At 54.3% G+C, this 16,828-nt stretch overlaps 1 protein-coding gene across 1 annotated transcript; it reads right to left on the bottom strand.

Moving 5' to 3' along the window:
• Window positions 1-6,134: 6,134 nt before the first annotated feature.
• On the bottom strand, window positions 6,135-14,274 carry LOC132076904 (cystathionine gamma-lyase-like). The gene is made up of 12 exons (XM_059478314.1): window positions 14,104-14,274; window positions 13,631-13,712; window positions 12,958-13,053; window positions 11,961-12,076; window positions 11,281-11,433; window positions 10,030-10,087; window positions 9,738-9,815; window positions 8,971-9,123; window positions 8,734-8,855; window positions 7,935-7,987; window positions 6,795-6,933; window positions 6,135-6,544 (listed from the first exon to the last, which is right to left on the bottom strand). The coding sequence occupies exons 1-12, from the start codon at window positions 14,266-14,268 to the stop codon at window positions 6,536-6,538; spliced, it is 1,224 nt and encodes a 407-aa protein (XP_059334297.1). The 5' UTR covers window positions 14,269-14,274; the 3' UTR covers window positions 6,135-6,535.
• Between the last annotated feature and the right edge of the window lie 2,554 nt (window positions 14,275-16,828).

Below are 16,828 nucleotides of genomic sequence, written 5' to 3'. Positions count from 1 at the left end.
GCTCATTCTTGTGTTCTCCAGCAGCCCAGCCCAGGGCCGGGAGCTGCCAAGAGCAAATGATTCCCATTTCCATAGATGAGGAGATGAATCACTCCTGGTATTTTTAGCAGGTCATTAAGGGCTGGCAGGGATATTTGCAAACTGACTTGTGAGGGTTTGCACTGGCGAGAGCACAACCTCGGAGAGCAAACATCAACTGGGAGTCAGAGCAGAGGAGTGGGAGGGCTGGGAACTGCATCTCCAGTCTGACACTGACAGGGAGGGATGGCACAAATGGGGTTTGTGGGAGCACGGGCCCCACTCCACTGAAACAGGGGTAGGGTTTGTCCCACCCCACGGAGAATGTGGGAACCCCAGGCAGGGATATTCACACGCCCTGGGGAGGGATGCTGCAGGCACTGGGGCAGCTGGGCCCTGGCCTTGGGTGGAAAGGGAGTTCTCCTGCTGCTCTGGGAGCAGGGGAGTTCTGTGGGGGCTCAGAGGGGCACCAGGGCACTCAGAGGAGTCATGGAACGCGTGGGGAGGGACCTTAAAGCCCACCCAGTGCCACCCTGCCATGGCAGGGACACCTCCCACTGTCCCAGGTGCTCCAGCCCCAGTGTCCAACCCGGACTTGGGCACTGCCAGGGATGCAGGGGCAGCCACAGCTGCTCTGGGCACCCTGTGCCAGGGCCTGCCCACCCTGCCAGCCAGGAATTCCTTCCCAAAATCCCACTTCAATCTCTCCTCTTTGGTTCAAAACCATCCCCTCGTGTCCCATCACCACCTGCCCATGCAGAATTCACTCTCCTGGCACAGGGGAAGAGCTGCTCACTCCTCAGTGGAGCAGAGCTTCCCAAAATGGGCATTTAATAACGATAGTCTACATATTAATATTCATATTTAACAGCTCCTTCTCCTGTTCTGTGCTGTTGGGGTACGATGAGCACCGCTCAGGGGAAATCCAGGGAATAAATAAATCCAGCTGGAAGGATCCCAGGGAGCCTCTGGCAGCAGGAGGGCAGCTCAGACACCCGAGAGCCCAGCTCTGCCACGGCCCAGGCTGACAGGGCTGCACATTCCTTCCCAAATGTGGAGGGACTGCCTGGGAATGGGACAGCGAGGAGGGCTGTGCCAGGGCCACCACCCCTCAGCTGTCCCCTGGAAAACCCAATGAATCCAAGGCATCAGAGCCCGACAGCTGTCAGGGGCGGAGCTGCCATCCTCTGCAGGGCAGGGAGCTGTGGGGCACCACCTGCACTGGGACAGCCCATCCATCCCAGCAGGGCCCAGGGGCCATGGGGATCTTGGGGATCCTCTCTGCACAAAGTCCCTCACATCTGGGAAGACTTCTGCACTTGTCCTCATTTGTGATGCAATGGTGGAGCTGCTCCTGCTGTTGCTGTCCTGGGCCATCATAAGGCAGCACAGCCCATCCATCATCCATCATCATTGTCCATCATCCACTGCCCATCATCCATCACTGTCCATCATCATCCATCATCATTGTCCATCATCCGTCATTGTCCATCATCCACTGTCCATCATCATCCATCATCATTGTCCATCATCTGTCATTGTCCATCATCCACTGCCCATCATCCACTGTCCATTGTCATCCATCATCGTCCATCATTGTCCATCATTCCCTGCCCATCATCATCGTCCATCATTGTCCATCATCATTGTCCACCACTGCCCATCATCGTCCATCATTGTCCATCATTATCATTATCCATCATTTGCTGTCCATCATCGTCCATCATTATCCATCATTTGCTGTCCATCATCCTCCATCATCATTGTCCATCACTGTCCATCACCATCCGTCATCCCTCAGCAGCCAGAGCCGCCTGCTCGTGCAGAGCCAGGATGAGTGCAGTGTCAGCAAGGGGAGGTGTCTCTGCCTGGGCCAGGGGTCACCCGTGCCACCCCCAGGGCCACCCTGGCAGCACAAGGTGGCCCCAGATCTGGAGTCTCTTCAGAAGCTGCTTTTGCTGGAGGGAAAAACCATCAGGAAAACAGAACAGGCCCAGGCTGCACCCAGGGAGTCTCAGCTTGGAGGGAACCCCTGGATCACAGGAGACAGGAAAGCCCTGCCTGGCTGCCCATCCCGAGCTTTCAGCAGCTGCAAAAGGACCCCACACCAGGGCTGGGCTCTGGCAGCAGCTCTGGAAGGGTAAATCTGGCTCCAGCTTCATCAGCTCCCTCAGCACTTGTCAAATTAAGAGCTCTGGTTGGAGCCTCAAAGGCAGAGAGGCTCTGCAGCAGCCAGGGAAGGGAGCTCGGGGAATTGCAGGAGATGGAGTTAATGTCTTCTCTGAAGGGAAATCTGGTGTCAGAGAGGAACAAGGTGATGAAACACGACTCAGGGAGCCTGAATCCCAGAGAGGGCAGAGCTGGTGCCTCGGTATCTGCCACTGACAGAATCCCCAGGGCCTTCATTGCCAGGAAACAGAGCTCATTCCTCACCAGGGAATGCAACAGCTCCATCCACCCACAGAGACTCAGGGAATGGTGGGACCAGCTCTGGCCCTCCCCACATCCCCTCGGAGCCCAGTGCTTCTGTTTGGATTCTTCTTTGAGGAATGGATTTAATGTGGAGTCAATTGAGTGGAACCTTTGTAAATGCAGGCATTTGTTTCTTGGAGTCCCAGGGGAGCTTCCATTATTTATCCTGGGGCCCACGGCCAAGCTGGAAGGGAATTTGTTTCCAAGGGAAAAGGGGCAAGTCACAGACAGATGCAGGGTGGGTTTCAGACACAACAGAGGAAAGGGACTTAAATCAGGGTTTGGGATCAGAAGTGATCAGTTTTGCCAGGTGGAATGTCTGCCATTTTAGGCAGACATTTTAGGCCACCAGGCAAGGTGGGACAAGGAGAGGCTTTGGAAAAGGCAACAGCATGGATGAAAACCTGGAAAAGTAGGAGACCAGCCCAGTTCTCCAGGTTCAGACATTTCTGGGAGAAAGGCAGGGAGCAGAGACCAGGGGAGCTGTGGCTGCCCCTGGATCCCTGGGAATGCCCAAGGCCAGGCTGCACAGGGCTGGGAGCACCCTGGGACAGTGGGAGGTGTCCCTGCCATGGCAGGGGTGGCACTGGGTGGGATTTAAGGTCCCTTGTTATTCCTGTCACCTCAGGGAAGGGGGGAAGGACAAGGGGAGCTCTCCCCCACCACAGGCAGCACAGAGCCTGAGCAGCTCCACGTGACCTCCTGGGGCACTTCCCTCCTCAGACAAGTGTTTGTTGTGCAATCTCGAATGCTGGTGTCCAGAGACTCTGAATCCAAACCTGCCATTTCCTGATCCAAGATGCTGCAGAAATCAGCTGGGAGCTGGCTGCTTGGATGAAATCCCTCCCCAAAAGCAGCCCGTGGGTTTGCCATGGAGCCTGGGAACAGAGCACACGGCTCATGGCTGGAATGGCTCTGGTTCTGCTCTTCCCTGTGAGTCCAAGCGAGAGAATTCCTTTTACGTTCATCTGTCCTCATGGAAGCCTGGAAGAGGAGAAGAGATAAATGATTATAAATGATGAACATCATCTAAATATAATTCCTTCATTCTGAGAGCCTTTGTGACACACTCCCTTGGGAAATACTCCCAGCTGAAATGGAATTCTGCCCCGTTCCTCACAGATCTCCCGTTGCCCTTGTGAAACACACGAGGCATTAAATGTCAGCAGTAACAATGTCAATAACGGTGTCCTGGTGAGAACCCAAGTGGCAGCTTGGAAATGCAGGCAGACGGGGAAATACTGGGAAAAACCCACCCTAAGGGTTAAACATTCCTTCCCAAATCCTGCAGCTGCTCTGGATAAAGATCCATCAGGGTGGGATGTGTGTGAAAAACAGGGTTTGCAAGAGAAGGAAAATGGATTTTCAGTGGTGTTTAGAGAGTTAGAAATGATGGTTGAAAATTTTCGATTCCTGCCCTGCCCCAGCATCCCAGGAGCCAGCTGGCTGTGGGACACAGGGTGGGATTGCTGGGGTGTCTGTGCAGGGCCAGCAGCCTGACTGGATGATCCCTGTGTGTCCCTCCAGCTTTGGATATTCCATGATTCTGTCAGGCTGCCAGGCTGGGAGCCATGACTCCAACTCCATTTCCCAACATCCTTTAGAAAGGCAGGAGATAATCAATATTTTCCTACTGATTAGATGATAAAAGGGAGATAATAAAAGGGAGGAATAAAAATTGCATTGGTCAGTCAGCTACTGCACATAGCATCAGATAAAATAATTACTGAGCACTGGCGGGGCTCAGGCTCATTCCAGTGATTCATGGGGATGTTGGGAAGCTGTGCTGGGACTGAAGGGCATCTGGAGTTTGTGCCTTGGAGCCCACTCAATCCATAAATACGTGGGATGGGAGCTGTGACTCCTGCCCTGCAGCAGCAGCACCCCAAGTGCCGTGTCCATGGCCATGGCACAGAGAGGGACAGTGCCCAAGCCCCAGAGTGGCCCTGCACTGGGAACTGTGAGCTCAGCATTCCTGGTGCCCAGCTCCTCTCCTGGTGACACAGAGTGCAGTGACAGAACTTTCCTGTAAATGAATGCTGGAGTTTCTTAGAACTCTTCTGACTAATGCGGCTCAGTCTTGGCTGGAGGACACAAAGCCTTCATCAAACACAGTGAGAAATGCCAGAGAACGCTCAAATCCAGGGAATGTGAGGCTGGGAGGGAGCAGGCTGACCCCAGCACTCAGAAAGCTGGGGCTGGGAGCCAGGCCCTGCCTTGGGCTTAGCTGGGCTGGATTCAGGGCTTAGTGCTGCTCCTTTGATCCCCAAGGATAAAGGTATTTTCAGCCAACACGAGGGATTGGGGCCTCAGCATGGAAACCAAATTGCCCTGGAAGTGCAGTGAATCTGAATCCAATCTGCAACAGCAAATCCAAGGAAAAACACACCCTCTGGCTTTCAGAAATATGGAATAAGGGAAACACAACCCAGACCTGGGATCAGCCCACAGCAGGGGCACAGGGTGGCTCCAGAGCTGCCATGAAGCAGGAGATACTGAAACATCCCCGAGGATTCTCTCCTGCTCAGAGGGATGGAATCATGGAACAGCCTGAGCTGGATCCCGCAGGGATCAGCCAGCCCAGGGCCTGGCCCTGCACACACACCCCAATGCTGCCACCCTGTGCCCGAGCACTGCCCAAGCAGTCCCCGAGCTCTGGCAGGGCTGGACCCTGGGATAAACTCTGGATAATCAGGGCATGAGGAGGTCACTGCACTCTCCCACAAGCTCCCTAAAAGGAGACCAGGTCCTGGCGGGCCCAGGCTCAGAGCCAGCCTCAGGCTGATATCCCACAGGTCAGGAAAATCACGGAGCAATTCACTGAGCATTTCCCTGCTGGCACAGGTATCTGTCCTGCCCCCAGGGGAATGGGACAAGGAAATCCAGGGCAGCAGGAGGCAGAGGAAGCACAGCAGCTTTTCATTCCATGGGAGACGTTCCTGGGACACAAAGCAGCCCCTGCTGCTCCCCACAGACCAGGCAGCAGCTCCAGGGCACAGCAGGGGCTGGGCTGCCTGAAAAAGCACCTGGATCTGAGGGACTGCCCATGGAGGGGCTGCAGGAGCTGACCTGGTGTAAGCAGGAACCCACCTCTGTGGGGACAAGGGAAAAGGGGCAATGGCTTCATGGACACTGGGCAGGGATGGATGGGACCCTGGGCAGGAATTGTTCCTGGCAGGGTGGGCAGCCCTGGAATAGAATCCCCAGATTTTCTGTGGCTGCCCCTGCATCCCTGGCAGCGCCCAAGGCCAGGCTGGACACTGGGGCTGGGACAGTGGGAGGGGTCCCTGCCATGGCAGGGGTGGCACTGGCTGGGCTCTGAGGTCCATTCCAACCCAGCCCAGTCTGGGGTGCTGTGGGATGAGGAGGGCTGGGTGGGAACACCTTCACTTGGGTTTTGTCAGGATTTAATCTCTCTGTGCCATGAAGGTTATTCTGGCTGTGGCCAGTACAGAATGGTCCTGCCTCAGCTCCAGCCCCTCCTCAGCTCCATTCCCTCTCTCCCCTCAGCTCCATTCCCTCTCTCCCCTCAGCTCCATTCCCTTCTCTCCCCTCAGCTCCATTCCCCTCCTGCCTTCCCACAGGAAAATCCCAACAGCTCCAGGGTCACTCCATCCCCTGGTTTTGAACACAAAGAGCACAGGGGAAGGAAAAGCAGGTTTTAATTAAAAGAATTCCAATCATTCCCACAGCACGTGATTTTTTCAAATTACAAAGATTCCTCTTTAGAAAAATATTATTTGCCAGGTGTTGCATTTCTCTTCATCTTCAATGTTCCATCAAGAGAAGGAAATTATTTTAGGAAAATCTCCAACCTAATTAAAATAAATCTGAGGTCAATCAGGTTTTTGAGCCGAGCTGATGGGTGAGCAGAGAATGACCCGAGAGCAGCAAGAGGCAGCAGCCCCTGTGCCCCCAACCCTGCAGGAGCAGGAGGAACACCGAGCTCTGCTGGCAAAGCAAAGGCAAAGCAAGAGTGGTTTGGTTTTCCGTGTCCTCGTCCACAGCCATGTCCAGTTCCAAGGTCCTTATTGACCCTCAAGGTTTATGCAAACTGCAGGAAGGAAAGGGAGGGGTCAGTGTGCTCTGCCCCTCTATCAACCACACATTTTTATCTCCTTTTCATAAATTAAAGTCACATTTAGCATTTGATTCTCCTGAACCCATGGGGAACTGTGCCTGAGCAGGGCTGCAAACAGGGAAACTTTCCCTCCCCAGCCCAGGGTCCACCAGGGAGGAGCTGAGGGCTCAGCCCCGGGGAAAGGCTGGCTGGGGATGATTTTATAGAGGAACTCCCCACTCACCGCAGCCTTCAGGGCCTGGTCCAGGTCTGCCAGCAGATCCTCCTCATCCTCCAGCCCCACCGAGAGGCGGATCAAGGTCTTTGTGATCCCCAGACGTTTCTTATCCTCCTCAGGCAGATTCTGATGGGTCATGCTGTACCTGAAATGACAAAAACCATTTTATCCCAAGAATTTGGGACTTGTATTGGTAAAAGCAGCCTGGCTGGTTCCCTGCCAGCACCCCTGAAATGCAGCAGGATCTGACACCTCCTCTGTGCCACCTGTGTGACCCCACAGATGCAGAGAGCCCCTGGCAGCAGCTCCTGGAAATGCTGGGAATGCTGACAAGTCAGGGAATTGCATCTCCAGCTCGTATGTGCAGGACACAAATGGTTGACAAGAAGTGGATATTTAAAAATCTGGACCTGACAAAGGAGAAACTCCTACTGCTCTTCCTTCCAGAGCTGCTCCTTCATTCTACAGAAGCTCTGTGAGCTCTGCACATGGGGAATGTGCAACCTCCAGTATAAAATCTCCTGGTTTCATTCCTGGTGTCTCAGATCCCTTCTCAAAGTGCCCCAAAGGACTCTGGAGGGTTTATTCTCTCCAGCTACACAGGACACAGGCAAGAAGGGATTTCCCTGGTGCTGTCACTGGCACCAGCTCCTTTCAGCTGCTGGAGGGGTTCAAGGTTTGCTGTGAAATCAGGAAGTGAAATGATTTAACATTTAAATACAGTCATTCATTTCCATGGACCTTTTCCAAAAGCAAGCTGGCTCTGAGTGCAATGATGCAATTCCATGAAGATGCTGTTTTGAGCAGTTTAAAAGGCCCAGAGGCAGCTGGGGGCACACAGTGACCGTGCCCCCTCGTGTGAGCAGGGAGCAGGGCATTCATTCCTCCATCCCAGTTGCTCCTCATCCCAGCACTCTGCAGCTTCTGGGATTGCCTTCATGGACACCAACTGTGCCTCAGCCCTCCAGGTGAAATTCCTCAATCTCTGCCCTCCCTCTGCAACCTCCCCTGGCTCTGTGCTGCACAGCAGTCCCTGAGTTTAGCTAAAGGCAAAACAGCAAAACAGCTCTGGGGGCTGGGAAATTGTGGGAATTTTGTGGTGCTCTGCAGCTTTTTGGGGCTCTGAGGATGGGAGGATGAACTCACGGATGCTCTGCCAGGCTCTCATAGCCACCCACACTGAAGCCCACGGTGAACACCTGTGGGAGAAAGGGAAGGAGGTTATGGATTCATGGACAGAGAGCTCACAGAATCAGGGAATATCCTGAGTTGGAGGTGCCCACAGGGATCACTGATCCAGCCCCTGGCCCTGCAGACACCCCAACAATCCCACCCTGAGCATCCCTGGCAGAGCTGTCCAAACCCTCCTGGAGCTCTGGCAGCCTCAGGGCTGGCACCTCTTCAAGGACATTGAGGCAAATAGAAAGTTTAGGGACCTTTCTTCCCCTCAAGTTTTTCTAAAATAACTTCTATATTATAAATTGTATTAGCTGTAATTAGGGAATAAAGGGCACATCTGGCAGGGAAGAGCTAAGATTGCAAACAGACTCATCCTGCCCCTGGATCCCAGGGAGTGTCCTTGCTGGGGTGGGTCCTTGCCTGGAGCCAGCACAGCATTCCCAAAGCCAGGGGCTCCCTCAGTGCCTTTCCCCCTGAGGGCACTCTGCAATATTCCAGCAGAGCTGCACCAGCCCCAGCTGCCCAGCCCTGCAGAAAGCCCTTTGCCAGCAGCAGCTGAGCTGGACACGCCTCACCCTGGGAGCAAACAAACAAACACTCCCAGGGGGATGAGGGGTCCCTTTGTTCCCTCTCATTTACCCCCAAGAACAAATTATTCCTGTTTTATAGTGGGGCACACATGATGGATTGGCAAGAAAAGCCACCCCACCCTCCCCTCAGCAGGGCAGATTCAGCTCCCTCTGAAGTTGCTTTTATTGCACTTTACCTTCAGGTTCCTGAGAAAGGCATAAGCATTACATTCTTCCCCTTGGATTTCGAAGCTGACGATCCCTGAAACACCTGAGCACTGCCTCTTCATCACCTCACACTGACAGTGGGAAGCCAGCCCTGGAATGGAGACAGTTGGGAGAATTCCCAGTGAATGCCAGTGCAGAGCTGGGGCAGCTCAGCCTCACCCAGCCCATCACTGGGCACCACAGCTCCCCGGTCCCTGCTCACCCACCTGGGTACATGACCTTCTTCACACAGGGATGGGATTCCAGGAACTTGGCCACAGCCAGGCCGTTGTGGAAGTGCAGCTTCATCCTGATGTGCAGAGTCTTGAGGCCCCGGTTGCACATGTAGCAGTCAAAGGGAGAGGGGACAGCTCCCAGGGCTGTGGGAATGGGAACAGAATCCCACAGAATCACACAGAATCCCAGAGAATCCCACAGCAACACTGGTGCTCTGCATTCAGCACAGCCAAGCACATCCTCACCTCCAGCATTGCTGACCCTGGCACAAGTGGGAAGACACCCAAGGAAATCTCTGTTCCTCATCTCCCACATGGGGCAGCCAATTAATGAGGCCAATTAACAGGCTCAGGCCTCAAGGATTACATTATTTATTGGGCACAGTGCACCCTCAGTGCAGAGGGCACAACCCTGCACAGGAATTTATTCCTGACAAAGAGGAGGCCGGAAAATTGCTGGAATCATGCGAGGCAGGAAAATTCTGCACTGGGCACACCCTGATGGGTGAGGGAGTTTCAAACCCCCCAGGCTGCAGGTGGCACCTCAGTGGTTTCAGGATGGGTCCCAGTGCTCTCCTGGAGTGCTCAGGAAGGGGAGATCAACGTCTCTCATTTTATGGGACTGTTTTATTGAGCTTTCCCAGCTCTGTTCATTGACATTCCAGGCTGATTTCCCACTTGTGTGCGTGCCCACCCTCCCCAGCAGCAGCTGTGGATGTGAACAGGATTCCTGTTAGAAATTCCCTGTTTAGACTTACTCCTCTGCAGGAATTTCAGCCTCTCATAGAGACATTTCTTATTTACAGAGACCAGGCCCATGAGGACATCGCTGTGCCCTGCAAATGACAGGGGACAAGAATGGGATCAGCCCCAGGTGTAAATAAAACCCCTGGGACACCTCCCACCACCCCAGGCTGCTCCAGCCCCAGGGTCCAACCTGGCCTTGGGCACTGCCAGGGATCCAGGGGCCTCCCCACCCTCCCAGCCAGGAATTCCCTCCCAGTCTCCCTCCATCCCTGCCCTAAGCATGTGCTGAACTCTCACACTCACCATTCATGTATTTGGTTGCAGAAGACATACAAATATCAGCCCCCAGGGCCAAAGGACGCTGAAAGGAAAGGAAAATAACATCATCATTCCAGTTTGGGTTCATCCCCAGCCATTCCAAAGGGCTCTGAGCTCACACAGGATAAACAAGGGGAGAAACAAACACAAAAACCTGAGCATGACAATAGAACACGTGCTAAAGGCAGCACTACAGGGAGGCACTCTGAATTCAAGGGAAGCACAAGAAAATGTGATTTAAGAGCACTGCTCCCACTCCCACAGGCTCCAGGGAGAGAAGAGATTGAACACATCCAACACACAGTGCAGAGCTGGGAAAACAGTTCTGCAGCTCAGCTGGGGCAGGGACACACCATGGCATGGAGCCCACAAAGGGCATTCCCACGGGAAATGAGGGATCCAGCTGCAGAGCAAAAGAATTGCTTTGCTTTCCAGCTGTTGCAGATCCTGCCCTGGAGGAGCTGAGAGCATGAGCAAAGGAGCTTCCTTTGGCAGCTCTCTCCCCTCAGCTCCCAGTGCTCTGCCCAGGAGCCTCCTGAGGGGAGACAAACCAGGAGCTGGACGGGCAAGAGGGGCTGAGCAGTGCCAGATTTTTAATCAGTCACTAATTAAGGCACTTTGCACATGGTATCAGCACATTCTAAAGAGTGAGGGGCATCACTGTTAAAATGGAACAAAGCAGGCAAATTCTATCCCATATTGAGAGCAACAATGCTTGGAAGTTCATTATTCTGAAGCATTTGTAAAACTTAAATGTCTTCACTTCATGTCTTCCAGTTATCAATACAGGAAAGTTCTGGCAGTTGTTATGAAGAAAGTTATAAACCTCTGAATCATATATTCAGCAAAATAGAGAAGAAAAAGGTAAAGTGGATGTCTCCAAGAAAGACTGAACAATGGCTGCTACATTTGTCTTCCACTATCATCTGGTTTTTACCTTTGTGGCTCAGAACAGCATGTGCAGAAGAATTGATTCAAAGAGGCCAAAGTGAGGGAACCCTTGGTAACTGTTTGATTTCCATCAGGAATAACAGAATTCCATCATTCCTGGAGTACAGACACGCCCTGCCCCCCTCACTGGTGCACCAGCAGCAGCACCTGGGCTGGGCCTGAACCAGAGCAGGTGGTTTTGCAATGCAGAGACCAAAACTGCAGTTCCCTGGTCATGCTTCCCTTCCCAAAAGGGACCTCCAGCCCCACTGGCGCAGGTGACAGTCCTGTCCTTGTCCCACACACCTGGAAATATGGAGACATGAAGCTGTTGTCCACGGCCACCCACACGTGCTTTTCAGGACACTTGGGTTCACGAGGTTTGTGCGCCACCTCAGCGCAGGCTTTGATGTCGATCACCTTCAGCGTGGGGTTCGTGGGGCTCTCGAGCCAAACCAGCTGCACAAACCCAACACAACTCCAGGTCAGAGAGCTCCCAGCGCTGGGCTGAGTCCCAGGGGCTCTGGGTGCCCAGTGCTGGCAGCTCCCCGTGGCTTTGGGCCCTGGGGACGGGCAGTGGCCCTGCCAGGGCCGGGGGAGGCTCCAGCGGCTCCTCCGAGCCCAGGGAGCTTTCCCTGCAGCTGGGCTTGTGCCATCCCAGCTGGAGAAGGGCTCAGCAGCAGGACAGAGCCTTTCCCAGAGCCCTGCCCAGCACGGCTCCCTTCCCCTGGGGCAGGGATCACCCAGCAGTGCCACGGAGCCCCCCCGGCTCCGCGCTCCCTCTGCTCCTCCTCACCTCTGTCCTGTTCCCTCCTCTCTGCAGGGCTCTGCCCTTCTCAGGATGCTGCCCGTGAGGGGCACAGGGGGACAGGGTGGATGCAGCTGTGCCCCAAGCTGCCCCCTCAGCTCAACACAGCCCCAACCCCAGCAGGAGCAAGGATAAAACAATTTAACGTCCCTTTAAAGTCCACTTCCCTCTCCCCTACCTTGGTCGAGGGATATTCTTTAATTTTTTCTTCCAGCTTTTTTGGGTCTGTGCAGTCAACATAAGCCACTTTCAAATTGAACTCCTCTTGCATTTTGTCAAATAATTCTTTCGTGCCTAAAAAAAACCAAAAAATCAATCACAAAATGAAAAACTTCCTTAACTTTCATTCCCTGCTCTGCAGCCTCCTGCATCACGCAGGGACAGTCAGGGGGGCACAGATTGATGCTGCACACCACCCATGGCACATTTATATTTTCTTTATTTACACACTTAAAGATTGTTGCAGATTGAGTGATCATGAAATAGTAATAATTTAAATATGGGATCAGAGTGATTTGGGAAGTACTTGAAATCAATGTGGGGTTTATGATCAGGAAATTAAACACAGAAGAACAATCAAGGGGAAGACTCCAGCTATTGTTTCCCATCACTCCAATAAAAATGATTCCTTCCTGTCTTTGAAGCCTTTCCCAGGGAAGATTAAAAGAATCCAGCAGGTGATCAATGGATGTGCAGCACTCACTACCAGAAACACTCCTGCATTAAAAATTCATTGGTTGGGTCCTTTTGCCAAGCTGATCCCCAGGGACTCAGTTTTCCATCTGAGCAGGAAGGGATGGGACATGGAGGTGGATTCTGGGAGCTGAAGGGAACATCTGAGTGATGTTTGGGAGGTTCTTTTGTGAGAAGCCCTTTCTTTGGAACAAACCAAGCCAGAGGAGGAGCAATGAAATTCAGCCCTGCAGAAACCAGGCTGAGGCTCCAAGGAGAGGGGAAAGCTCCCAGGAACTGGAGTGAGCTCACCCTGCTCAGAGAGGGACTCTGGCTGAGCTGGGTGCACTCTGCCACTGGGGAGCTGTGAGGGAGAGGGATTGATAAAAACAGGATTCAAAGAACAGTGGGGTCCTACAGGGGAAATTCAGAGTTCCTGAGAGCCACAGACAGGTTTGAGCCCCTGCACAAAGAAGGCTGAAGCCACTGGGTGCTGTACCCACCTTCATACACGTGTTCAGTGCAGATAATTGTTTCCTCTGACTTCAGCAGGTGACAGATGTTCATAATTGCTGCCATGCCAGAGGAATAAGCCAAGCCTGGAGGAGAAAGGATCATCAGTGTTTGATGTGACACAACAAGTCAGACTTGCCTTGGCCTTCCTCACTTTGCCTCTGAAAAGAACCTGTTCTGTCAGTGCCTCACTGGGAACGTAGAGGCAGTGACAGCAGGGGATGGATGTGGACAGCATGGAACCAGGATGGACACTGGGATACACTGGGACAGGCTGGGAATGGACTGGGAATGGACTGGGACACACTGGGAATGGACTGGGACACACTGGGAATGGACTGGGACACACTGGGAATGGACTGGGGCCAGGGGCTGCCTGCTCCCACTGCCTCCAGTGCTGCTGCACAAGGACGGATCCAGCTCAGCCCAGGCATCAGCCACACTGAGGGAGCAGCAGGCAAACCCAGGCATGGAGCTGGACTTTGCTGGACCAGAAGTCCTGGGCTCTTCCCCACCTTGGAGCTGCTCCTGCCCACAGCCAAGAGCCAGAGCCGTGGTGAGGGAATCATGGAATGGTTTGGGATGGAGGGACCCCAAAGCCCACCCAGTGCCACCCCCTGTCCCAGGCTGCTCCAAGCCCCGTCCAACCCATGAGGTGCTCACTGTATTTGGCTCCATCGAGGGCGGACATAACCTTCTCCAGGATACGCCTGTTCGGATTGTCGAACCGGGTGTATTCGTACCTCTGGCGTGGGAAGAGGAAACAAACATCAGAGAGAGCACAGGGAAAGCTTGGGATAAACCGCTCCGGATCGCCGCCCGCAGCGGGAACAGCGAGCCCCGGGCTGGCTCCGGCTGCAAGGGAGCACAGCGGCTCCTCCGGTGCCGCCGCCGCTCAGCAGGGCCGTACCGGAGCACAAGCACGGGATCGCGGCCGGGCGGCTCTGCAAGGGCCCCGTGAGGAGCCCCGCTCCCGGCCCAGCGAGATGCTCGCGTCTGCCCAGGAGCTGCCACGGGGGGAAACATCCGCGCCGGGAGCTCCCTGCCCTGCCCAGGCCCTGCCGCCTCCCGTTGCCCCGGCCGGGACACGCCGGGGCCGCAGCGGGGCTCGGCGGCCCCGTGCTGGCCGCACTCACCTCCTCGTCCTTCGCGGGCACTTGCTGCTTGAAGGTGGTGGAGAGCGTGATAGGCGGCACCACGGCCTTGGAATTCCACTGCTCGGGCTCCTGCGCGTAGTGGATGGCATTGGTGGCGAAGTGAGGGATAGGCGGCAGAAGCTTACCGCACTCCTGGCTGCACATGGTGGCGGCTCTGAGGGACCGGCCCTCAGCGCGGCTGCTTTTAGCGACCCCGCGGGCTCGGCGGGGCGCGGCTTTCGCGCCTTCTCATTGGCTGCTGCGCCGGCGGGGCGGGGCCCCCGCGCCCTCCCATTGGCTGCCGGCGGGGCGGGGCCCGCCCTGCACGGCAGCGCCCGGCCGCTGGGGGGCGCCGCGCGCGGAGGGCGCCCGGGGCGGCTTTCCCGGGCGGAAGCGGGAGCAGCGCGCAGTGACCCGCAGGGTGACGCGGCTGGACGGGCAAGAGACCAACGCGTTCCGGGGTCCCGGTGCTATTTGACCTTCCCTCCCCCCAAGTGACGCCCGCTCGGTAAGCGGCAGGGTGGCACGCTGGGTGGTGGAGCAGGGCAGAGCCAGTAAATCTGGGAACGGGCTCTCCCTGCCATTCCAGCCCCTGCCCGCGGCCTGCCCGCAGCGGGGCGTCAGCCCGGCGGGGCTCCCGTCACAGCGCCTGCAAACACCCCGAAGCCACCCATTAGGTGGGCACGTGTCCTACCCAAACCGGCCTTATCACGGAGCCACGTGAAGCCACCGGAGATGCGACGTTCGGCACACGATTAGTCAGAGGTGGGGCAGCAGCCTTAAACCCTGAAGGAATCCCCAGCAGGGCACCTCTAAGGCATAGTCCCATAAATCATGTCAGAGATGGCCTGCGGTGTTCTCCCTGGCCATCCCAAACACACATGACAGGCACCAACGTCAACCTATTATTGCTCTTCAGAGCCTAATTGATGGAGCCCTCAAACGAGCCAACAACGATCAGGGAGAAAATTATGCAAACACACATCAGCAACAACAACAACAACAGGCTCCCGGGAGGCACAGTAACCCTTTTCCTTCCCAAAAGCAGAAGTCAAAACTGATTAAAACCCAGATGGCATCTGGGCGTGCCAGTCCAGCAGGTAGAAGCTCATCAGCCTTGTGCTCCACTTGCTGGGGAAGCTACTGACAGGGGTAGGACAAAACACAAAACCAGTGCCCGGTGGATTTGTCCTTGCTCTCAATGGGGTAACCCATCCAGGCAATCCTTCCTGTAGATCAGTTGTATTTTTCCTTTTCAGAAACCAATGCTGGGAACGATGCCCGCACATCTCCACTGCAGATGAAGTTGTTCTCCTCACAGAACAAATCAGCAGCAGCCTGAACCCGACTGGACACGAGCATCACCAAGCCCAACCCCGGGAGGGACACCTTCCCTTTTCCTGTCTGCAGTGGTCACTCTGCTGACAGCTGTGCCCACGCTGGAGCCTGAATGCATTTCAAGGCCCATTGCTCATGAAGGCAGCGATAACTGTACAACTCTAGGAATTCCAGCCAATTACGAGGATTTGGCAAAGTTCGCTGCAATGTGTGAAACACCACCTCCAACCCCTGAATTCACTCCCTCAGTTTCCAGCAGACCTCCTTGGAGGAGCAGGGCAGATGTTTCAAGGAGCCGCCCTGTGAGCATGAAACGACTGATAGGGAACCAAGCCAGCACCTCTCGCTCTCAGCTGTGGATACACCTCGCTGCAGTTCTCAGGGAGGGCTAGGAAGGTGCAATGCCCACTGAAAACCCAAGGGTAATCTGGGATAAGTGGCAAGATGTTGGTGCCACGTTGTGTGAGAATAACTGGGATTTGTTGGTGAAAGTAACACTATCAAGGCTCAAAACATTGGCCTGGACACTGAGCAGAACATTGATAATATTGAACATTCATAATTTTGAAATCCATCTGATGAAATTCCTGAAACTGTGCTTATATATGCTGGAAAGGACTGTGTGTGTATGAGTCTTTGTGATCCCATACTCACAGCCTACACCACTACAGAATTAACAATCACTCAAACAGCTGCGTTTGTGACAAACAGGGGATGCAACCCCAACAATTCCGCTCCTGTCACAACCCCTGAATTTCTGCAATCTACGTACACATCCCATCAAGGTTTCCTGCTGACTCTTACTGGAATAAACTGGGCACTGCTGAAAAAATTCCTGCAGCATGAGCCACGTCAACTACTGAAACGTGTCGGAAGCGATGGACACAGCTCCAATCAGTGTTCATCAGGAAACAGGAGAAACACACCGTGTCTTGGAAAGAGTGAGAAGAGATGGAGAACATCAGTGGTAGGACATTTTGTTTAGGTGATCTCTAAGCACAAGAGGAATTCCAGATCTGATACTGCACCCTCTTTTAATTTTGCTGATTTTTGTCTTATCCTGCTCCTTGCTAAATGTTTTCCTTATTGTTGGAGTGCGGCTATCAGCAAACCTCCCCTCACATATAACATTGTTCCATCACATTCAGAGAAGCCACAAAAACGTGACCCGATCAAAAATCTCCCTCACTTTATAACTGGAACATAATCAGATGTCCGTTTACAGGCACAGAGGCCAGAGCTGAGTGCACAGTCACTCTGTGGAGCAGAGGCTGCCCTCAGTCACCGGGGGGATTGTGGGGTGCAGCCCCTTTTCCTGGCCACACCACGATCTCAGAACACTCCCTCAGCCTTGGCCTCGATGAGGAGCCCCTGTGCTCCTCTCTTC

Source organism: Ammospiza nelsoni, chromosome 9 (assembly GCF_027579445.1).
Source record: "Ammospiza nelsoni isolate bAmmNel1 chromosome 9, bAmmNel1.pri, whole genome shotgun sequence".
In the NCBI taxonomy this organism is placed as follows: domain Eukaryota; kingdom Metazoa; phylum Chordata; class Aves; order Passeriformes; family Passerellidae; genus Ammospiza; species Ammospiza nelsoni.
The sequence above is the reverse complement of the archived record's forward strand: the minus strand, read 5'-3'. Positions and strand labels throughout refer to the sequence as shown.